Below are 25,478 nucleotides of genomic sequence, written 5' to 3' on the forward strand. Positions count from 1 at the left end.
TGATAGCATAAAATATTTCGGAATCTATCTATCAAAGGAAAGCCAGGAACTATATGAGCAAAACTACAAAACACTTGCCACACAAATAAAATCAGATTTAAACAATTGGAAAAAATATTAAGTGCTCTTGGATAGGCTGAGCAAATATAATAAAGATGACAATACTACCTAAATTAATCTATTTATTTAGTGCTATACCAATCAGACTCCACAAAAATATTTTAATGACCTAGAAAAAATGACAACAAAATTCATATGGAAGAACAAAATGTCAAGAATTTCAAGGGAACTAATGAAAAAAAATGAAATGAAGGCAGCCTAGTTGTACCTGATCTAAAACTATATTATAAAGTAGCAATCACCAAAGCCATTTGGTATTGGCTAAGAAATAGACTAGTTGATCAATTAAATAGGTTAGGTTCACAGGACAAAATAATAACTATAGCAATCTAGTGTTTGACAAACCCAAAGATCCAAACTTTTGGGATAAGAACTCACTATTTGACAAAAACTGCTGGGAAAACTGGAAATTAGTATGGCAGAAACTAGGCATGGACCCACACTTACCAAGATAAGATCAGATCAAGATAAGATCAAAATGGGTTCATGATTTAGGCATAAAGAATAGATTATAAATAAATTAGAGGAACATAGAATAGTTTACCTGTCAGACTTGTGGAGGCGGAAGGAATTTATGACCAAAGAAGAACTAGAGATCATTATTGATCACAAAGTAGAAAATTTTGATTATATCAAATTAAAAAGCTTTTGTACAAACAAAACTAATGCAAACAAAATTATAAGGAAGCAATAAACTGGGAAAACAGTTTTATAGTCACAGGTTCTGATAAAAGCCTCATTTCCAAAATATAGAGAGAATTTATTCTAATTTATAACCAATCAAGTCATTCTTCAATTGATTAATGATCAAAGGATATGAACAAACAATTTTCAGATGATGAAATTGAAACTATTTCTACTTATATGAAAGAGTGTTCCAAATCACTACTGATCAGAGAAATGCAAATTAAGACAACTCTGAGATAACACTATACTCCTGTTAGATTGGCTATGATGACAGGAACAAATAATGATGAATGTTGGAGGGGATGTGGAAAAACTGGGATACCGATGTATTGTTGGTGGAGTTGTGAAAGAATCCAACCATTCTGGAGAGCAATCTGGAATTATGCCCAAAAAGTTATCAAATTGTGCATACCCTTTGATCCAGCAGTGCTACTACTGGACTTATATCCCAAAGAAATACTAAAGAAGGGAAAGGGACCTGTATATGCCAAAATGTTTGTGGCAGCCCTTTTTGTAGTGGCTAGAAACTGGAAATTGAATGAATGCCCATTAATTAGAGAATGGTGGGATAAATTGTGGTATATGAATGTTATGGAATATTATTGTTCTGTAAGAAATGACCAGCAGGATGAATACAGAGAGGCTTGGAGAGACTTAAATGAACTGATGCTGAGTGAAATGACCAGAGCCAGGAGATCATTATACACTTTAACAATAATACTGTATGAAGATATATTCTGATGGAAGTAGATATCTTTGACAAATAAATTCAGTTCCAATTGATCAATGATGGAAAGAATCAGCTACACCCAGAGAAGGAACGCTGGGAAAAGAATGTGGACTAATTACATTTTTGTTTTTCTTCCCAGATTATTTTTACCTTCTGAATCCAATTTGTCTTGTGCAACAAGAAAACTGTACAGATTTACACACATATATTGTATCTAAGATATACTTTAACATTTTTAAGATGTATGAAACTGCTTGCCATCTAGGGGAGGAGATGGAGGGAGGGAAGGGAAAAGTTGGAACAGAAGTGAGTACAAGGGACAATGTTGCAAAAATTACTCATGCATATGTTCTGTCAATAAAAAGGTATAATAAAAAACAAAATAAAATAACTGTAGACAAAATAAAATATGTGGGTGTCTAACTGCCTAGACAAACCTATGAACTATATATGAACATAATTACAAAATACTTTTCACACCAATAAAGTCAGATATAAATAATTGAAAAATATCAATTAATTATAGGCTGAGCCAATATAATAAAAATTATAATTTTTACTAAAAAAATCAATCATAGAGTTCCTGCCCTTTACAAAAATATAAAATTCTTTCTCCATGGTCACCCAAGCAAACAATCATCTGAATTAACTAGACATTTTCCACAGAAGTAGTCATAACTAAGGTAAAGTTTCAACCTCAACCCCAAGCTAAGCCTCTTTCTACCTAAGGCAGTTGAAAACCCCTAATTTTAGAAGGAGCTAACCTGGTTCACTTGTTGCTAGAACAATTGCATAGTATTTGAAGCTCTAGGTAGGATGGCAGAGCTGAAAGAAAAGACAAGTGAAGGGATACAGATAGTTATTCCTCTCCAACAACAACTTTCTTATATTTCAACCTCTGTCCATATAAAACCAGGATAGTTCTTGTCACAACCATCATCATTATTGTTGCTGAGTGCCAGCCATTAGTCTATTAAAGCAAAGTTTACCTTAAAGAGACACAAGTATATTATTTGCAGATTGCATCACAGGCTCTGTCCATGGTGCTATAACAAAGCTGCCTATCATTCCTACACCTAACTACAACCTTCATTCAACTTCAAACGACCAGAATTCATTGATTCTACATCATTAATCCAAGTTTTGTTTGAGAAGTCAATATCATGGGTCTTCAATTTGTTGAAATTTCCCCAAAATTGAATCATTTCATGAGCAAAACCCAAGACACCAAAAGCTGTGTCATGTAAATGCAAAAGACCTAAGGTATATAAGTTGGATGAGAATGGGAATATGGAATGAGAGAGGGGAAAATACTTACATCTCATACTGGCTCTGCAAGCCACAGATTGCCCGATGCTTACTGTAGAAACGGTTCTCTAGATCAATTTTGGTCTCTCCAATGAGGTCATCTGACCCAATCATGTCATGGTCATATATGGAAACTGTGAGCAAAGTCTCTTTAGGAAATGTAGCCTGAATTTCAAATGATCTAAAGCCCAAGCAGAGAAAAATTCATGATCCAAATGAAATTGATGATTGGTTACAAAATTACATTTATGTAGATTTAAAAAGCACTTTTTAAAAATATCATTGTCAGGTACAGGGTATATAATGTTTTTTACAGACAAAGAAACAGGTTTAGAGAATTCAAATGACTTGGCCAACATCACACAACCAGCAAATATCAGAATTGTGATTTTGAATCTAGGTTTCCTACTTGTTAGTTACAGTATCCATTTTAGTGTCCACTAAAGGAAAGAAAATTGGAATGAATGAATGAAAGAAGAAAGGGAGGGAAAAGGGAAGGAAAGTTGGAGGGAAGGAGGAAGGAAGAAAGGAATGAAGGAAGAAAGAAAGGAAAGGCAAGGAAGAGAAGGGAAGCAAGGAAGAAAGAATAAAGGAGTGAATTAAAGAAAGAAGGGATGAAGGTAGAGAAGGAGGGAGAAAGAAAAAGAAAGTGGGAGGAAGGGAGGGAGGAAAGAAAGAAGAGAGGAAAGAAAGGATGGAGGGAGGGAGAGAGGAGGAAGGAAGGAAGAAAGGAAAGAAGGAAGAAAGGAAGGTAGGGGAAAAGAATGTAGAGAAGGAAGGAGGGAGGGAGGGAAAGAGGGAAGGAGAAAGGAAAAAAAGAAAGGAACAAAGAAAGGAAGGAAGAGAGGGAGGGAGGGAAGGAGGAAAGGGAATGGAAGAGAAGAAAGAGAAGGAAGGAACAACAGAATTAATGAATGAATGAAGAAGGGGAGGGAGGGAAAAGGGAAGGAAGAAGGAAGAAAGGGAAAGAAATGGAAGGTATGGAAGAAAGAAAGAAAGGAAGAAAAGGAAAAGAAGAAAGAGAAGGAACAAAGGAATGAATCAATGAATGAAAGAAAAGGTATGAAGGTAGGGAAGGAGAGATAAAGAAAGGGAAATTGGGAGGAAGGGAGGGAGATAGGAAGGAAAGAAAGAAGGGAAGAATGGAGGGAGGGAGAGAAGAGGAAGAAAGGAAAGAAAATACACAGATCATATTTTGAAAAAGATTCTGAAATTTATAAAAATCAAATCAATTTTTCCATTTTAAAGGAATTATCCAATGCTAATTTTAAATACACACATAATTTTCCTTGCCATTGGGATATCTTATTAACCTTCAATATTATGTGAATTAATACTGCTATTTAACAAAATTAAAAAATAATGAGGAAAAATAAAAAATAATAAAGTAGCTTTAAGACTATTGTAAGGGGACCTCTGAGTTAATTTAATCCAAGCTATTCCCTTTATAAGGGGGCAAATAGATTTGGACTAGCTTACCCAGAGTCCCACATTTGGTGTAGAGCCTAATCTATAAGCTAGGACTCTAGATTCTTATTCTAAAGTTCTTTCCACAGTCAGACTGCATGCATTTAATACTTGTTAATGTAATGGAAATGTTTCAGGATAATCTGGCTGCTTTTTCAGCATGCTGTGAGACTTGACCAAGCTGTCACATACACTTCCAGACCTGCTTACTTCTGACACAGCAATATCCATTTGGAAAGGGATTTAGAATCACAACATTCCCAAGAGGCCATTCTCTTCCAGTATAAATGATAAAGCAGAAAGATGGGACAGTTTCAGTTATTATATTTGACTCGAGGTGACTCTAGCAGGTCAGGGTATTGCTGAAGGAAACACTTAATTTTTTCTATCCCTCCAATCTTCCTGCTATTGTCTCCCTTTGGGAAGTAGGATTTAGAACTCCTGATATAGGGAAGTTAGAATTAATATTCTATTATCCAACTCTCAGAAAAATTCCTATAGAATTTAGAGTTCACCATCATTACTTCCATCATATCATTACTATCATTGCCATCACTGTAAGGGTATTAAACCACCCAGTAAGGGACTTTTATGACAGTGGGAATAATAAGGAGAATAGGGAAAGACTCAGAAGATATTAAGGATGCAGTTGTAGCTGACCTTGTGATACAGAATTATTGCTACTTAAAACTTTAGCTTTTTCTGTAATTATAAATCTAAGGAACATATATTACATCACACTGCATGAGCTCTCCAACAGATGTACAAATAAAGACACAAAGAAAGCTTCTCAGGTAGCCAGACTTCCTATATGTAAGTATTCCATGAGGTCCATAGTAATAGAATCCCTTAGGACTGGACTCTTTCTCCTTTAAAATGTTGCTTTTAGGTGCTCTCAGAGTGGAAGAAAGATTGATGCTCTCCTTAAACCTACTGGTAGTAGCTTCTGTCTTCCTTCTCTCATACTCAATTTCTCTGGATACAGATAATATTATATCTGTAATATAATAATAATTCATGTCAACATTTGGCCTCTACACTGTCTAGATCTTTCTGAAATCCAAAGAAATATTTAAAAGAGGCTTTCAACTGCTCAGACTAAGTACAGTTAATATAGGATTATGTGGGTAAATTATGTCGCTTAGAGTTCATCTCCAGAAAGAAAGTTTTAGGAATTATGATGCTACATTAAAAAAACAACAACAATGATTCAGATAGGGAGATCATAAGCAGACAGACACAAAAAGGGACTTTATACCAATTGAATCTTTTTTTTTTCTTAAAATGGCATGAACTATCTTGGAAGATAATGAATTCTCCATCATTGGAGTTTGTCAGTCAGAGCCAAGAAGAGTATTTATTGGGATTATTTTAGAGAAAATTCAGTTTTCAAAATATAGTCACACTAGATGACCTTTGAAATCTTTTCTAAATCACGATTCTATGAATCTCTAGTTTCACTGACAATATAATAGCAATAGGGGTACCAAAAAGCACTAGAAAGCTTAGGATGAATTCCAGCCCTGCTCCATATTACCTTTGTGACTTTGGTTGTTATTTTTATTCTTTGTTTCTTGGGTTCTTTATTTGTAAAGAAAAAGGATTTTGGACTAGAATATTCTCTAAACTACTTTCCAATTCTATAGTTCTATAAATGCAAATTCTAAGACTCTATAGTTCTATAGATGCAGTATCAAGGACCTTCAATTTCTTATGTAACATCCTAGAATGACCCACCAGTGATAATTTTGTGACACACAAATCAAAAGTTTTTGGAGTAGTAAAGGGAAAATCTGAAACAATGAAGGGATTTCACTTACCCCCCCCCTTCCCTATGAGTGGCAGGAATATGATACTACTTACTACAATAGGATTATAAAAATTACTGCCATAAAAACTAGTTAGAATCTATAAAACAATATTACCCAAATTGTTTGAAGGGTTTGATAAGCCTGTAGGTATTACCTATTATTTGTAGGTAAGCCTGACTAATATTATCTAATAAATCATAGAATTTGAAAGTTGAAAAGAGAATCTCAGTGGCCATCTAGTTCAAATGGTACAGTCAAGTAAGAAGTTTTCTGCTTGAAAACCTCCAAAGAATACTATTGTAGAATATACTGCTATAAGAAATGATGAACTCAATGATTTTAGAAAATCATGGGAAAATTTGCATGAAATAATGGAGAGTAAAATTAGAAGAAACAAGAGAACATTGTATATGATGACAATATTGTTTTAAAAATGACCTTGAGTAATTGTTATTTTGTCTATTATAAATATTCAAATTAATTATATATGACATATCAAGAAAGATGTTATTTGTATCCAGAGAGTCAAAAATATAAATATATATAGAATAATTTTACATATATATATATATACATATATATATATATATATATATATATATATATATATATATATATTTATGTATGTGTGTCTAATGGTAGCCATCTCTAGGGTAGGGGAAAGGTAAGGGGAAAAAAAGAAATTTGCATGATGATTTTTGTTGTATATTTCAAAGGAATAGCAAGTTGTACATAGTAGATTTGAAGTTTTCTATACAATCATCTTTTTTTTTTAATGGAAAGGTTTGTTTTATCCCATAAATTAAAAATAAAATAAAAGAACAAAAATTTTCTGAAGTAAGGGAACTTGGCATCTCTCTATAGGCAAGCAATCATACTTTTGGACAACTCTCATTATCAGGAAATTTTCCCTTTTATCAAGTTTCTATTAGCCTTTGTAACAATCTATCCTCCAAGGTCAAATGAACTTATCAACATGACAGTCCTTCAAATATTTTAAGACAACTATTAAGTATTTAAAGGGCTATCATGTGGAGGAAAGATCGAGCTTTTTCTGTTTAGAATGAGATGGCTTTGACATTCCTATAAAGTCAGAGCACCAATAGTAGAATGTGTACTGATGCTGGCTTGTTCATTCCTACCAAGTAAGATCAATGGCTGAATCCATGACAGGATGTTTGCTATAGGGAGACTGCAAATACTTAAGTATTAACAAATATGGCTCCCCAAATCACATTCCATCTTTATTGCTGAAATACTCTGTGATATAGAAAAGTCTATTTTATTTCTCTTTGCTTTGTTTCCATACTGTAAAATGGAAAAAATAAAGCTGACCTAAATCATGGGACTGTGGTAGGAAAAAAGCTAATAAAAAGACTGCAGAACACTTGTAAAATATTAAGTGCTCATTACATTAATATTAAGTAATAATAAAGGTCATTCCTTGTTGCAAAGAAACTTGACATAGTGCCCATTGTATTTTTAATCATTCTCATTAATCTGAATAGTCCAAATTATTTATTGCTTCATTTTCTCTGGAATTATATAACATGAGGACCTGATAAGAGATCAAATGTCAGAAGGCCCAAGGCACTAAACAACAAGGAAAGGAATTTAAATAATAGCTGACAACAAAAAGGAGTGTAGTTAGCATTTTTAGTCATGGAAGAAAAAGCACTCAATGTATCCAAAGTACATCTCTATTTACTTTTTCAATGACCCACAATTTCACTGATGAGAATATATTCTTTCCGCTGTATAACAAAGCCTTCTAATGGCTTAATGCAGCCAATTTAGTGATAAGACTTTCCAGACTTAGTTAAGTTTATCCTTGGATGTGGGCAACATTAGGACTTGAGCAACATTAGTATAGTGAAAAGAATCCTGGCTTTGGAATCTATAGGCCTGGGTTTAAATCTCATCTCTGTCATATTGTATGATCCTGGGCAAATTCCTTATTTATGTAGATCTTAGTGAGGACTTCAACTATAAAATAAGAACAGGTTAGAATAGGGGATCTTTGATTTGAGTGTCCTTCTAGAGCCAAATCTCTATTGCATTTAACATGCAACCTATAATAAGCAAAGTGTAGAGAAGTTAGGGAGAGGGACAGATATATATATACATATATATATATGTGCACACATTTATTTTATATGTGTATGTATCTATATATATCTATATACACATATGAATTTACTATATAAAAGGAGCTTAGAAAATCTTGGGAAACATTTGGTCTGTAATGATGAGAAATAAAGTTTATTAAAGATCAAGAAATAATCTGCCAGATTATTTGAATCTAAATTCAGTCTTTTCTAATATATATTTATACATATGTGTATATGCACACACAGAGATAAATATATCTATTTAAAATTAATAGTTGAGTTGTTGATGACATACTGTTAGCATGTTCACAAACAAGTCCTAATTGCTCCAAACTCTCCAAAAAAAAATCTAGTGTGATCCTGGGTAAATCACTTTCCTGTTCTGGAATCAGTTTCTTCTGTCACATAAAGGAGTAATTCTAGATCTTAAAAAAATATTTCTTTCAGCTCTGTTATTCCCAAATTCCATACATACAAGTATGTCACATACTAGCAATCTAAAACCTAACAAAGACAAATTCACAACACATGGGGAAGTCAAAACAGAGTCACTGACCTTCCAAATACTGGATTAAGTTGTTTGGGAATATATTTGTCCCGATCCTTAATTTCAGTTTTGCCAAGAGTTAATACAATATAGGGATCAGATTTACCATCTGGATCAGCTGGACTGAGATTAAATGCCTGGAGAAGAAAAATATCCTTTTATTTATTTACTAATTTTCTATTAGAGTGTTTTGTAGCTCCCATGTCTTTTTTTATTTCTCTGGAGTCCATTTTCATCTTTCTTGGCTGTTCTACTCTATCATCAGCTTAGAGGCAAGATCAGCATAGCTCTGAACATGGTGCCATTCATATAAGTAGACATTAAGAAACAGTGATAATGATCCTAAGGTCAAGATGTAGAAGTGAGAGGGATCTTAGGGGTCATCTAATGCAACCCCTTTCTTTTATAGATGAGGAAACTACTGTCCAGAAGAAGACTTTGTCAAAGACACAAAATAAGTAATTGTGAGAATACCTAGTATCAGGCTAGCAAATGGCAGAACTGGACCTATCTCTAACTCAGGCCTTGGGACATGCAGACAATGTTCTGCACTACATTTTATTCCATAAAACATTTACATATGTGCAATTATTCCCATTAGTGAAGAAAAATTAAGTCACATAGCAATTTTTTTTTGGAAAAAAAATTACATGGAAATGGTTTTTTTTTTTGTTTGTTTTGTTTTGTTTTTTTCCCTTTTGGAAGAAAATCCAATAAGGAACAAATCACAGCAATAATAATTTCATCAAAATAAATGACAACAAAGAGACAAACTTTTAAGATGCAATAAAAAAATCCAGTCAGGATACACACACACACACACACACACACACACACACACACACACACACACATACACACGATGACTTTTTAAAACCCCAGAATTTCTGAGTTGAAAGGACTATCAGAAGCTATCTCATCCAACTTGTACCTGTTTAAAAATAATAGCTAAAATTTACATAGTACTTTAATGTTTACAAAGAACCTTCCACGTATAATCTACAACCTTATAAGGTAGGTGGTAATATCTTCATTTTATAGAAGAGGACAAAGACTATATCTGTTACATAATATTTCCCATAGCAGAGATCAATTGCTATTTTTCTATTAATTATCTGCTCATAATATTTCCCCAAAATGTGATCTTGGATGTAGAGGATAGAGATTATGATTATGATTATGATTATGATTATGATTATTATTTTGCTGAGGCAGTTGGGGTTAAGTGACTTGCCCAGGGTCACACAGCTAGGAAGTGTCTGAGGTCATATTTGAACTCAGGTCCTCCTGACTTCAAGGCTGGTACTCTATCCACTGTGCCACCTAGCCTCCCCTAGAGATTATTTTTTATCCTGTAAAATACTTGTTACTTCAGGTTGTTTTATCAAGGATTTTGAGAAAAACTGAGAGATGCTAAATGACTAGGATCACACAAATTGTAACTATATGAGAAAGGATTTGAACACAAGTTTCCCAATTTTGGGTTCAGCCTCTATTCTATCTAACATCAACCTCCATCATCTCTGTAAAATTGCCTATTAATAATCACAATGGTAAAAAAATAAATAAATAAGACCAGTTCAATAGCAAGTTGATTTCTAATACAACAAAAGAAGAGGTGTGACCCCAGTAGGAGTATTTTCCTGTAGAGATGGAATGTATCAAGACATGGGCCTTGGTAATCATGGGGATTGTGATCACCATTATGTCATGGAGGTCAGAAATGTCTGTATAAACAGACTATAGTGCCCAAGATTGGACCTCTTTTTTACAGTCAAGTAGACCAAAGCTCTTGATGAAGAAATCTATAGTAATATTTTTTTTTGTTATTGTTGTTTGTTTATTTTAGTAACAGATGTTTTACAGATTGAAAAATACTCTTCATCCAGATATTCCAGATCACATTTTAGGGAATATGATGATCAGATAATTAATGGGAAAACAGCTATTGAGCTCTGGTATAGGAAATACTATGGATTAAATATAGTCCCTGGCCTCAGTTTCAGCAAGGAAAGAACTTATGGAAAGATATTTAACACTAATAAATACAAAATGAGAGATCCTGAAAAGTGATAGAAGAGGTCAGGTGATAAAATGGAATGGGTTATGTTAGAGTTGTCAAAAGAAGCTTCCTGGAGGAAATGTTGTCAGCTTACATGGAGATTTTTCATTTTTTACTCATCATCTCCTGTTCCCAGTTTCCATTCCTTTTAACTCTGCATCATGTCTTCCTGCTTCTCATTCAACAATACATACTATAAAGGCCCTAGGCATTTCATTGTCTTCCTCTGTTAACCAGCCAGGGTACCTCATTGGGTAGAATGAGAAGGCCAGAGAATATACTGTTTCAGAATCATCCTTGACTCCACTTTCAAAGTCAGTTTTTATGGAAAGCCAGTGAGATACCAATCTTTAAAGATCCAACTCCAACCCATTTCAGTGGTAGTAAGAGGATTGACTTACAGCAACAATATATATCCTGATCAGGACTTTGATAGAGTGGTTGGGTGGAATACCCTGCTGGATTCGAAGCTGTCCTCCATCCTCTAGATTGGGATCTTCTGGACTTTTGTAAATGCAGAAGGAGCCCTATAAACAAACAATGATAATTTAGTGAATAAATAATATTAATAGGTAGCATTACTAACAATATTAATAGATAGGCATTTAAAGTTTGCAAAGTACAATCATCTCATTTGATCATCATAACAACCTGATTTGGGTGTCATTATTATCTCTATTTTTTCAGAAAAACTAAGGCACAAGTAGGAACTATATGATTTGCCAGGAATCACGTAGTAGTGCCTGAGACAAGATTTAAATTCATGACTCCTCAGACCCCAAAACGGACACTCTTTCTTATATGCCACTTTGCCTCCTAAGAAATATCTTTATACATTAAGATCTTTCATGTTTAAATGTTGCATTAAGCCCTTTTCTTAACAATGACCTTGTGAGATAGGTAAGGCAAGTTTTTTAAATTTCATTTTATGGCTGAGGAAGATGACATTATAAGAGGTTGAGTGGCTTGCTTATAATTGCACAGCTAATCAACATCTGTGATAAGATTCAAGCCCAGGGTCTCCTCTTTCCATGTCTAGTGTTCTAGCCTCTATGCTACAATGGCTCCCAAATATAATAGACAACACATATGATTAATTGTGATAGAATAGCATACCTGAATTATTAAGAGAACTTAAGGAAGTCCTTCCAGTATTTTGAATAGATCCCTTATGGAAAATTTATGGATAAACCATAGCCAAGAATTAGAAGGGGACAAAACAGGGTAGAAATCTGTGGAATGGCTAATTTTTGCATGAATAGAAAGAATACCCATATTAATGAAACCATAGTTTAATAAAAGAACACTTTATATTTAAAAAACAAGAGAGGCAGCCGGCTAAATTGCATAGAGCACTAGTATTAGAAGACCTGAATTTAAATATAGCCTCAAAAACTTTCTAATTTTGCAACACTGGGCAAGTCATCTAAGTATTTTGTGTCTCAGTTTCCTGAACTAAAAAATTGGGGGCTGGGGTTGTTGTCATCTAAGGCCTCTTCAGCTCTAGAGCAATGAGTCTAGGAATATATCCCATGGAACATGCTGTAGGAAAAAGAAATGTTTCTAACTCATCAATCCATTGTGCTGAAATTTTTTAAAGGAAAATTGGTCCATATGGAATAATTTCTTGTCCTAGTTCTAGTGTGTTCTTTAAAAGCCATAAGGTAAGAATGATCTGGGAAATATGTGGTTTGGAAATTGTATCCCAACAAGTATAAAATTTGAACTTACCTTAAACTTTCCTATTACTCTGTCTCCATCAATATTGTGATCATCTTCCATGGACTTGCCTCTGAAGAGCTCAAATGTTTTCACCCAGTCTTCAAAATTGTTAAATTCACTCTCCAGATCTCCATCATATATCTTTAAGAAGAAAGATGAACATTCTGGTTAAGAAGGGAAGATTTAAGAACAATTCCTGTTGAACCAAGGTCATTCTCAAAAACAGTATTATTCATAGTTTTTGCTAGTATAGGAAAAAGTGTAATAGTTAGCATCAGTATATCTGTGTAAAATTAACAAAGTACTTTATATACATTATTTCATTTGATCCACAAAATAACCATTGAGGTAAATGCTATTAGCATCCCCACTTTACAGATGAGGAAACTAAGGCTGAATGAGATTAATAAATTGCCCCAGAGCTAAACAGCTAGTAGTATATGAGACATGATTCTAATCCAGGTATTCATGATTCCAAATCTAATACTATCTATGGAACCACTTAGCCAACTCTAGGATAGGTTATGGAAGAACAGAACCACGTGACCAAATAGGGCATTTGGAAACACTAACCAAAGCCATACAAACACTAACACTAGCCATCTTCTTGTGTTGAATCAGTAAAGGGAGAAGAAGAAAGTAGGTCCACAATTCTTTGGAACTCCTTTGCTCTGTATCAATGCCTAGCCAAGCTGTCAATAAACAGAAGTCAGCCTGTATATTATTGTAATCCACTAATCAGTGGCATTGGGGAGAAAATGGCCAAGTCTTGTGGAACCAGTTCTTTCTGGTTCTTCATTACTAGCAAATTTTTAATCTAGGATTGGACATTTTAAAACAATAATACAATTTTAAATTTGAAGCTAATTGTTGGTTAAGATTTTTTTTTGTTATAGTGATATATGCTACTTTTTTCAAGATTAGACCCTTAGGGGCAGAACTGTTTCATTTTTGTTTTCATATGACTTATTATGGTCATTGGTACATGGTGATTGCTTAATCAGTGTTGCTTCAGTTGAATTGTTGACAACAGACATAAAGAACTAATCTGCTGATTACTGAGGGGATTTCATGAACTGTTATTCATTAGCAGCAATATTTAAGTCCAATTCAAACAAGAGATTATTCATTGAGTAATTTATAAGTGCCTAACCAGAAACATGTGTCCTTTCCTTGAATATTTCTGTTACATACAAGTTGCTTCTCAAAATCATTACAGTTTTAATCATTCATAGCTTGCCTTAGAAAAGAGAGAAATCAGTATTTCCTTTTATTTATGCAAATCCCAGCCAATTCCCAACTTCTCATGTATGTTCCAATACAATTTTTGGCTATTATTTTTCCACAAATTCTCCATGAAGGATCTATTTAACATACTAGAATGACTTCCTTAGATTTTTAGATTTAAGATAGATATGCAAAAAGGACATTAATCAATGACTCTTCTCATTAGTCTCCACTATTTAATTGAAGAATACATAGATGATTATAAATGCAAATATCATGCTACATACCTTCAGAGTGGCTAGGTTTGATATGTTTTCTTCCTTTGGTTTCTTCTTGAATATTTTATCTTTCTTCTTCTTTGGCATGTCTTCTATAGTCACTACTACCTGGTCTGTTTTGGTATCTGTGGAAATTCAGTCATAACACTTAAGTTTCTATTTCCTCTAGATAAGAAAGAAGGAACCTCCATCCTCATCTATATGTTTCAGAATTCTTTTTCTTCAGGATCAGTTCATGTGCTCCCTCTTATGGGAAGTGTTCTCTAATTCCCACCAATTGCAAGTTCTCTCCCTCTCCTCAAATTCTTTTTTATTAGGCTGATGAGTGAATGTTTTGTCCTCAAGAAGAGTGTAAAAGCTTCTTGAGGACAGGAACTATTTTCATTTTTTTTGCTTTATACCCACAGCACTATCATAGGTACTAGGAGATATGAGGTGATTAAACAATTAATTAATTAATGAACAATTAATTGAAGAATTCCTCCATTTCTCTTTTAATTTCCTCTGTCTTCCATGTCCTTGAAGCTCATTTCCATATGTAATTAATCATGACCCACTTTTCCTACATGTATTTAAAATAACAACATGGATATTCCCTGTACCTCTAATTCTTAGTCCAATGCCTGGAATATAATAAGCAGGTGGTAAATGTTTTGATGATTGTTTCTCTAGTTGTTGTGGCAATGCATGAAACTGCCTTCCACAAGAATAAACTAATGTAGATCCACAGAGGCTTGTATCCAGGAGAGACCTGAGACGCCATTTTACCTAATACCCTTTCATGCTCATCAGAGAGGTGAAGTAATTTTAAGATCACATAGCTTATTACATAGCAAAGCTGAAACTAGAGCCCAGGTCTCCTAATTCCCAATGTAGCATTCTTTCCACACCCCCATGATGCTGAAAGACAAGAATGACTCAGGCCATTCTAGATGATGTGTCAAACTCACCGGGTTGTTCCAACTGCTGATGACCTTGATGACAGATAGCTACTCTTAATTGTTTATTACCCATCCTCTCTTACCCATTTTCATTGAGCTACTAGATTTAATACCTTGCCTGTTTACTTTTAGGCAACCTTGTAAATGATTGTGGAAATTTCCTAACTTACAAAATGTCACAGGTTTGCTATTCCTTAGGGAGTATACAAAAAGTAAAAACAACTGCCTGATGCCACACTCAATACAATAATTTACTTCTAGATTAAATGGCTATTTGCAAAGAGGATTTGAAATTTGATAGGAAATAGGAATGATTTCTGCCGTCTATTGAATTTTCTTAAGGATTTGGAGAAACCAGGAAATCATAGACATCTTTCTTCAAAATAATTGTCTTAATATTTCTTGATTGAATGTCATTTCTAAACCATATGAAAGTAGAGACCATCCCAGATAACATCAATCACTAGCAAAACTGGCATTTGTACAAAGGTAAAAACAAACAACCAAAAGACAGAGAATCATATAATTATAAAGGTGGATGGAAACTTAGAGGTCATTAACTTTGACTTCTTAATTTTAGGGAAGAGGAAACTGAGGCCCAAAGAGATGAACTGATTTTCCCAAAGTCAGTTCATAATTTTGTAAACAATATGAGTATATAATTAACTCAGTCTTTTTAAAAAATTTCCTTTTTTATTGTGAACTTAAAAGAATTATCCACAAACAAGAACATTTCAGCCCATCAGAAACAATCTTTTGACTCAAGTAGGATTGTTTCAATAATCCTGAGATCAGCTCAACCACAAACCTTAAAAATACTTTTTGATGACAAAGACCTCACACTACTGATTCAGGCAATCCATTCCATTGCTGTTAAGCAACGATAATAAAAAATTCTCCATAATGGCATAAATTTTAGTTTTCTATAATTTGTGTCCACTGACTTTTTTCCTTCTGGAATCCAAAAGAATAAGTTTAATTTTTTTTCTACATTATAGTACTTCAAATCCTTAAGAAAGCTATTATGCTGTATCCCCAACTCTAAACCTTCTCTTCTTCAGTTCTTCAGGTCTATGTCTCACTTGGTTTCCAGGTTTTTCACTGCCCTTGGATTCTCTGGATGCTTTTTAGTCTGTTAATGATCTGTGTCAAATGTGATACCTTCTATAAAACATAAGATTCCAGATGTTGACCAATTAACATAGAATATAATTGGATTATAATTTTCTCATTATTTATTCATATTATTCATAATTTACATTAACATTATGTATAATTATTTCATTTCATATGAACACAATTTCATTGCATTACTAGGCAGACATGGAATAGTGGAAAGAGAACTGGCCTAAAGGTCAAGAAAACCTCACCTCTACATATATTGGTTGTTTGATCCTAAGTATGTCAATTTACTTCTCAATGCACTAGATAACTATCTAGGATTATAAATTGTTGAGAAAGTGATAACTTGCACTTGTAGACAGTTTCCTTATTCGATAATTCTCTGTAACAACGAAGATGTTCAATATCTATCCTTATGATTTTATTTTGTTTAACAGTTGAATGTTATTGCTGCTTCACTCTAATCTCAGGTGAAATTTCCAGATCTGTATCATGAGAATGATAAATGTTCTATAAAATGACTAGAGACTCAAATGGATTTAAGATTCCTTCTACTAATACAGATTACAATGTATCTATATATAACTTCATTCCATGTTTGCCACAAAAGATCCATATCTGACTTGCTGGAGACCTTCCTCAGTTTTTTTTTTTTTTTCTGATACTTTGAAGGACCAGTAGAGCTCTCCTACTTTCTTGTCCTTGTTCTCTTCACATAATCATCCTATTTTCTTTTCCTGTTCTACAATTCCTTAATGATGCCTTTCATTCCTACCCTGTATCAAAATTCATCAATGATTCTAAGCAGATTCCAACCTGATCACACAAAATGTGTGTTTCTCTATTGCTCTCTGTGATATTCATCATTTCATCAGAAGCAATGCCCTGAGAAATTCAGATTTAATCCACCCTACATTTGTGAAATTGAGTTATTAATCCTAAAGTTTTTATTAAAAACAAAACAAAACAAAACAAAACACTGTACCCAGAGCTATCTAAACCTATGGTCTTTTGCATTTTGAATTTTATTTCATTGATTATCATTTTCCTGTTCCACACTTCTCCTGATCCACAGAATAGAACACAAAGGTTGTCTTGCACATAGTCCAGTATAAAAAGAATTGGATTTGGAATCAGGAAATTCCATTCTACCCTTACCTCTGCCATCAGCTAGATGTGTGACTTTGGGCAGTAATTTTCTATCTCTAAGCATCATTCCTCACTCCTTATTCTTTGGCAGGTTTTGGGGAAAAATTCCTGAAATTCTTTTTGATATAAGGCATTATGATACCTTCTTTTGAGAATGGCCTTATTATGTGAGCAAACTGTCACAAAACATCCCATCAAGTTGCCTTACCTTTGCTGCCTTTTCTTTCTTTTTCCTAAGATGGAATAAGGGAGGAAGAGAGAGACAGAGTGAATTGAAGAGCAAAAAAAGAAGGGAGAAAAGCAGAAAAGAAAACACAAGAGGAGAGGAGAGAAAATGAGAAGGAGAATTCATTATTATCCTGATTACTCATTATCATCATCACTTGATCTTTAATAACTTTTTATTAAATAAAAAGTATATACAAGATATACTACTGACAACTAAGGGGTACAAGTCTAATGTTTTTGGTATTTCTCTCCTAGGAGTTTTTGTTTAAAAAGAATGTATCCAAAAAGAAATTTGAAGTTCAAAGTAAGCCAAATGAACAAGACCACTACAAAGAGGTAAGAGTTAACCACACTAAAATCATCAAAGAAGGAGTTTTGTCACTTGTCACCAAGAAATCTTATTCACTCACTTAAAGAACCACTTAGATACAGTTATTTTACCCCCTCTGGTTGGAAACCATCCTCACAGACATTGTCAAAAGAGGATAATCTCAAAGGTTTCATTTCCCAGGAACCTCTTCCCTTTATTACACATTGTTTTCTAACCAATGTATCAGAACAACTTGATACATTTGATACATAATGAAGTATGTCATAATATCTTTGGTTTCCGCACTGCTATCCATCCATTTCAGGCCATAATAGCAGAGGAAAGAGGTGATGATAATAATAATTGACATTAGTAATTCATGTATTGATAACAAATGGAGAAAGTAAAAATGATGGCTGTCTTTTGAATGTTTCTGCCTATATATGTGGATATGGTTAAGACAAGATGGCTTTCTAGTATATGGTTACATGAGGAAGAGGGTCACATCTTTTCCTACCCTGCCCTCTTTCCATATGCCAGTTTGTCATGATCTGGAAAATCACAGAATCAAAAAATCTCAAAAGCTAGAAGGATCTTAGAGGCAATTTGGTCCAATCCTACATGAAAAAGAATCCCCCGTATAATATACCTGCCCAGTTTCCATCAAGTCTTTGTTCAAAGACCTCTGGTAGGGAAAAACTCAATATTCTATTTTTGGGTGACTCTAGAGTTAGCAGTGAAAGAGAATATGTCTGAGTTTCAGGCATGTGGCAAAAATAAAGGTCTTTCACTAAGTCAAAATATTTTTTTTTCATCTGACTTGTACCTTTAATACTTTATTTAGGGAGGCATAATACTTGGACCACCAATCAATAACATTTTCTGCAGACTCATCTGCTATTGTTCTCTTTCTTCTTTTGGTGGATTTCCTGGAAGGTTTCCTGGCATCCTGGAAAAGGATAAAGGTAATGTCAGTCAAGATAAGAGCAGTGACATAAATCATGGCTTCAAATCTGTTTTCTGTGACTTTAGGTGAGTCTGAGACAATCATGAGTGGGTGCACAGCTAGATACAGATGTAATCTGGTGGGGGCTTTTAGGATGAGATGAGTGACTTAGATAGTTCTTTTGAATCTTACCACCAATGTGATCTGGACAAGTCTAGTCTGACCATTTTACTCTCTTGCTCAAAGAACTTTCTTTAATGGCTCCCACTTGCCTTAGGGAAAAAATACATATTTCTCTTTATGACATTTAAAGCTTTTCTCAGTCATCTGGATCCATTATGCTTTAAACATTACTCTCCCTCATTCACTCTATACTTCAGACAAATCTTTCTATCTTCTGTTTCCTGGACATGATGCTCCTTTTCCATTTCTTTGCTTTTATATAGACTGAATCGCATGCTCAGAATGCCCTTCCTCTTCAACTCCTCCTCTTGGAAACCTTTATTCCCTTCAAAGTTCAGTTCTAGTGCCACCTTTTAAAAAAGATCTTTGCTTATTCTTTCTGCTAATAGTGCCCTTTCCCTCTAATCGCTAGGCATTTATTTTGTATATATCCTGTATTGACTCATCTGTGGAAATACTGGACTCTCTCCTTCCCAAAAATTCCCTGAGGGTTGGAGCTATCTCATTTTTTTCCATTTACACATAGTAAGCAGTTAATAAATGCATCTTAAATGATTGACTGAAATTCCTTTCTCTCTCCAGGTTCCAGATTCTTCAACTATAAAGTAAAGGAATTAGGCCATATGACTCCTGATGTCTCTTCTAGATTTAGATTCTATGAAATTCTAACCTTTACTTTTTCCTCTTTTGGTAGCTCAAGAGTTGCAGATTTCCTTTCTGGCTCCAGCATCGGTGAGGAGTCAGGGATGTCACATAGAGCCGTGCTAGTTGTCTGAACTTGCACAGTGTCTGGAACAATAGTGGGCGGCTGCTCAACCTGAACATAGATATGATCTGGTGGAGGGTCCTGAGATGAGATAAGTAACCCAGAAGATACTGGCTCTAATGCTGAATCTGGCACAGCTGAAACCCAAAACACAACAAAGGGAGAACAAAATCAGAACTACTATCATTTACAAGCCAGGTGTATATAACTACAACAATCTGGATCATTCGAGCCAAACAAATAACTCTGGCTTGACTGATCTAGATTATTTCAGCAATCAATCAATAAGCATTCATTAAACACCTACTGTGTACCAGGGATTGTTCTTGGTGCTAGGACACAATTAAAAATGAATCAATTCTTCTCTTAAAGGAGTTTTCATTCTATTGAGAAACATGTATACAGATAAGCATATATAAAATATGCCTAAAATAAATTCTAGATCATTTAGTTTGGAGAAGTATCAAAAGCTGGGACAGACACAGGAAAGTCCTCATATGTGTAGGACTTTTTGAATTATTCTTTGTAGGAGACTAGTATTCTAAGATAGGAAAGTGAGATGTAAGATTCAGAAGGCCAGCTTAGCTGAGCAGTAGAGTACATGGAAAAAAAAGTAATAAGGTCAGTGAAGAGGCAGGCTAGAATAATTCCAGAGGCCTGAAGACACAGCTTATCCACCTTATGCAAGAGAAGTGAGGAACTAAAATATAGAATGAGATATGGCCAATGTAGGAAATTTGTTTTGCTGGAATATCAATATTTGTTGGAAGAGTTTATAGTTTATTTTTACTGTTCACTTGGAAAGGAGAAAGTGGAAAGGAGAGAAAATAAACAAACAAATAAGTGAATAAGTAAATGAATATAAGAACAGATGAATGAATAAGCACATAGATATACAAATAGATAGACAGGTAAATAAAAAAAAGAAAACCGATGGGCTATGATCAAGGTAATATTTATATTTCAAAGATGTGATTAATATCTAGTACCACTATGTAAAGGGCTAGAACTGAGCAAATGCACTTGGATAATGGAACACGTGAGACTAATTGCCAATTGGATGGTTCTCTATTAACATGATTAAAGGTTGATCCTCCCCAGCTGTTCTGTGCTAACTTGATTGGTGGGACAAAGAGGAGGAAGTGATGTGTGTGGGTGGAGTAGGAGGAGGAAATTGAGGCATTCTCCTGGCGGTGGAGAGGTTACTAGATCTAATCCCCTGACTGTGAGCTCAAGAGACCAAGAATAAAGACTTTTGATTAGCCTGACTCCGGCTGATTTCTGGGAAGACAGAGTTCCAGCACCATTAAAATGGGATTTTGTGATGATGATTTAAGAAGAATGTATTAAAATCTTGCAAACTCAATGCCGATTGCATATAATAAAGAATCACAGCAAAATGAGGCCATATTGAATACTAAAATGTTTAAATGATGCAAAATGTTTATCATATAAGTTAATAAATCTAGTTGTTTTCTTGTTTTATTTCTAAAGAGATGTTAGACTAGAGAGAGGTTGAGAAAGGCTTTAAATATAAAAAAAAGAACTTGTTTTCAGTCATAAAGATAATATGAAAACAAAACCACTGCCTGGTTCTTTGAATAATTATGAGGGATTTCTTCCCCCCCCCCCCCCATGGAAACCAAAAAAGAAACAAACATAATCTATCAATATTTCACAACATTGTACAATCCAGACCCTCAAGCTGCATCCATTCTGATTTCCATTGTCATTCTTCTCTAATATTTGGGCAAAGAAATGATCAGCAGAAGTACATCTGACAGTTACTCCCTGTGAAACCACTGAAGAAAGCTGACATAAGAGCAGTTTTGATGGCCTTAAAGGGTCAATACCCAGTGAAGTTCTTACCTTGAACTTGTTGGGCTACATCTACCTCAGAGACCACGGTTGGGAGCTCCACAGATTTGCACAGAAATTGCTTGAGGCAGTTGATAGTGTAGGTGCCCACTAGGGTGCTCCTTCCAAAAGCTCTCCAGTCAACTACACAGATACTCAGAGGTGGGTGGAGAAGCTCATTCTCAGGCAGTTCCTGGTAGAAGACAAGATTGTGTGACCATTAAGTTTGTAAGAAATACATTCAAAGAAAACAATTGTTAGAAAATATTTATTTTGAGATCACTGAGTATGACATATGCTCAGAATGTATTAATAGTAAAAGACAGACCCTCAGAAGAATCTGAGCTTAATATTTTTTAAAAAGTCAAGTGTATATGATATTTCAGAGTGGCTAAGTGGCACAATGAACAGAACACTGGCCTGAGAATCAGGAAGACATCTTTCTGAGTTCAAATCTAGCTCTGGACACTTAATAGTTATGTGAGCCTATGCAAGTCACTTCTCTGCCTCAGTTTACTCATCTGTAAAGTGAGCTGATGAAGGAAATGGCAAACCACTCAATTACTTTTGCCTAGAAAACCTCAAACAAAGAGCTGGACACAACTGAAATGAACAATAGCAATAATATTTTAATATTTAAGTATCTGCTATTTTATCCCTTGATTATTGTAGTTAGCATCAGTATTAGGTGATGAATAGAGCACTGAATGTATAGTCAAAAATCAAAATCCTACTTCAAACATCTACTCGTTGTGTGAGCCTGGGCAAGGCACCTAACTTCTGTGACACTTAGCTCCTCTATTTGTAAAAAATGAGAGTTGTGCTCAATGATCTGTAAGGTCCTTCCCAACCTTAGATTTGTGACTCTGATTCCCTCTATGACTTAATGGAAGTTTTTTGAGAATTTCTGTAGCCTAAACATTAGTTACAAGGCCAACCTGTATTCAACGCCTTTTCTGCTGGATAAAACCTGCCAAGGCTTATATTTCAATGACATAGCAACTCAGTGCCACCTCCATGCCATGAAGTACTGGAAAGAGGATGTGGAATAGCATTATAGCATATCAGGGGTCAGATACAGACAGACAGAGACAGAGACAGAGACACAGAGAGACACAGAGACAGAGACAGATACACACAGAAAGACAGAGAGAAGGAGAGGGAGACAGACAGAGAGGGGGGAGGAAAAAGCGAGGGAGAGACAGAGACAGAGAGAGACAAAGACAGAGAAACAGATACAGAGACACAGAAACAGATACAGAAACAGAGAGACAGAGAAAGAGACAGACAGGAAGAAACAGACAGACGAAGAAAGAGAGACAGACAGATAGAGATAGAGAAAGAGAGAGAGTCAGAATGAGACATAGAGAGAAGGAGGACAAGGAGGAGAAGAAGAAAAAAGAGGAGGAGGAAGAAGAGAAGGAGGAAAAGGAAGAAGAGGAGGAGGAGGAGAGGAGGGAAAAGAGGAGGAAAAGGAGGACAAAAAAAAGAGAAGAGGAGGAAGAGAAGGAAGAGGAGGAGGAGGAGAAGAGGAAGAAGAGGAGAAAGAGGAAGAGGAGGAGGAGGAGAGGAGGGAAAAGAGGAGGAAAAGGAGGATAAAAAAAGAGAAGAGGAGGAAGAGAAGGAAGAGGAGGAGGAGGAGAAGAGGAAGAAGAGGAGAAAGAGGAAGAGGAGGAGGAGACAGAAAAACAGACAAGAGACAGAGAAAGAGAGAGTGACAGAGACAGACGGAGGGGGGGGAAGAGAGATGGAGAGAGAGACAGAGGGGAAAAAGACAGAGACAGATACAGAGACACAGAGAAACAGATACAGAAACACAGAGACAGAGAAAGAGACAGAGACAGGGAGAAACAGAGACAGAGACAGACAGACAGAGAAAGAAAGACATAAACAGAGACACAGAGAGAAAAGAAGGAGAAGGAGAAAAAAAGAGGAGAAAGAAGAGGAAAAGAAGGAAGAGGAAGAAGAAGAGAAGGAGAAAGAGGAAGAAGATGAGGAAGAAAAGAAGGAGGAGAGGAGGAGGAAAAGGAAGAGAAGAGGAGGAAGAGGAAGAAGAGGAGAAGGCAGTACAGGAGAAAGAAGTGGAGAAGAGGAGGACAAGAGGAGGAAGAAGAGGAGAAGGAGGAGGAGGAGGAAGAAGAAGAATAAGAGACCTCCGAGACAAAGTGAGAGTCAGAGAGAGACAGATAGAGCGATAGAGACAGTCAGACACACTGAGAAAGATCTTCCTTGTACCTAATTGTTTATACATTGTTTTTCCTATTAAACATTGAGCTTGAAAACTTTTGCCTTTATTTGTATCTCCAGAGCTTAACACAGTATCTGGTATGTAGAAAAAAATTAATAAATATTCATTGGCTGATTGACTTTGAGCTTTAAAATGCTATGACGATATAAACCAACGTGACAAAATAGATGGAAGACCAAACTTGTAATTAAGAACATTTGGGTTCAGATCTTGTTTCTGACACATACCAGCTGTGTGACTACAAGCATTGTCAGTCCAGAGGTAACTTGAATAGACAACGAATAGAACAATGAATAGAACACAAGCTCTGTGGGCAAATGACCTAGATTCATAGCTCCCTTCTGACCTTTACTGTCTTTGTGACTTTGGGATTCAGCTGTTTCATTTTTACAAAGAGAGAAATGGATTCCAAAGCCTTTGAAGTCCTTTCTAGCTTTAAACCTTATGACCTCAGTGTCCCAGGAAATTTTCTCATGATGATAGTAATTTATGATTATGCTGAATGACTGATGTATTATTTGAAAAATCCTGGGTAATATATTTTCCACATAGGCCCAATATGTCTTACTACTTTTTACTATCACCATAATTAATTATAATATTTGTATAGAATTTTACAATTTATAAAAATGCCTATTTCAATCAATCACCATTTATCAAGTGCTTTATTATTCACATAGTAAATCCTCTATTAAATGTTGGGGACCTAAAAAGTAATAAAAGACAGTTTCTTCCCTCAAAGAACTGGCAATCTAATTTGGGAGATGACATGCAGACAAATATATAGAAAGCATAGATGTTGTTGTATATGCAGGATAAATGGGACATGATTAACAGAGAGAAAGCCTTAGAATTAAGAGGGTTTGGGAAAGGCTTCCCCTTGCTGAATTCTATAAAGCAGTAGGTATTATTATTCCTTTTTTTAAGAAAGGAAGCTAAGGGTCATAAAGATAAAATAACTTGAAGGTCATAAAACCACTGACCAGTGGGATTATGTTTAGAATCCACAAGTCCTTGCTCATCTGAAAGGTTGTCAATATTTTTTATCATTAATTCACAATATTATATTCCCTAGGGAGTTTGCCAATTTCTTAAAAACTCAAATTTTAAATTTATGATTATTGGGATGTTTTGAGGCAAAAGAGAACAGTGTCATCCTTCATTGACAATGCATATATTTTGTAGAGAACAAGACTGGGAGAGAAATATTTTAAAAACCTTGCAAGAAAACTGCTTTCTAACACCATCAGGCCCTTGAGCCAAATTGAATGCTAGTTACAAAAATTTTCATTACAAATAATTAATCTATTCACTAGGTAAGTTCTATATAGTCTTGGCAATATTTTGTAAGATCAAGTAGCTATAATACATACGTTCTTCCTACACTATTCTATTGAGAAGCATAGAATACCACAGTCTTCAAAGAATGAAAATTTCAGGTAATCCAAGGGACAGATGTTTAGAGGGTAGGAATAAACTGTAGAATATTGCCAGTAAAAAATTATGCAGTAAATGTGTAATATAATTATGGAGTATACATGTTATATAAACATAATCAGGGAATTTGACTGGAAAACAGTGTAGTCAATCCTGTAATAGGAACAAAAGATAACCAAATGGACTCTAGTAGAAGTGTTGCTGTTCCGTCCTTTCAGCCA

The 25,478-nt window shown here is 34.9% G+C and overlaps 1 protein-coding gene across 1 annotated transcript in view; it reads right to left on the reverse strand.

The window, feature by feature from the left end:
* Positions 1–25,478, reverse strand: part of FER1L6 (fer-1 like family member 6) — a 253,827-nt gene that overhangs the window by 46,571 nt on the left and 181,778 nt on the right. The window contains exons 25-33 of the mRNA XM_074266003.1: positions 21,585–21,765; positions 19,620–19,852; positions 18,647–18,769; positions 17,491–17,515; positions 14,080–14,195; positions 12,575–12,706; positions 11,245–11,370; positions 8,791–8,918; positions 2,856–3,026 (exon numbers count right to left, since the gene is read on the reverse strand). Of these exons, the coding sequence (XP_074122104.1) occupies positions 2,856–3,026; positions 8,791–8,918; positions 11,245–11,370; positions 12,575–12,706; positions 14,080–14,195; positions 17,491–17,515; positions 18,647–18,769; positions 19,620–19,852; positions 21,585–21,765 (1,235 nt within the window). The remainder of the gene's footprint in view (positions 1–2,855; positions 3,027–8,790; positions 8,919–11,244; positions 11,371–12,574; positions 12,707–14,079; positions 14,196–17,490; positions 17,516–18,646; positions 18,770–19,619; positions 19,853–21,584; positions 21,766–25,478) is intronic.

The sequence above is a fragment of the Sminthopsis crassicaudata genome, chromosome 1, assembly GCF_048593235.1.
Source record: "Sminthopsis crassicaudata isolate SCR6 chromosome 1, ASM4859323v1, whole genome shotgun sequence".
Classification (NCBI taxonomy): Eukaryota; Metazoa; Chordata; class Mammalia; order Dasyuromorphia; family Dasyuridae; genus Sminthopsis; species Sminthopsis crassicaudata.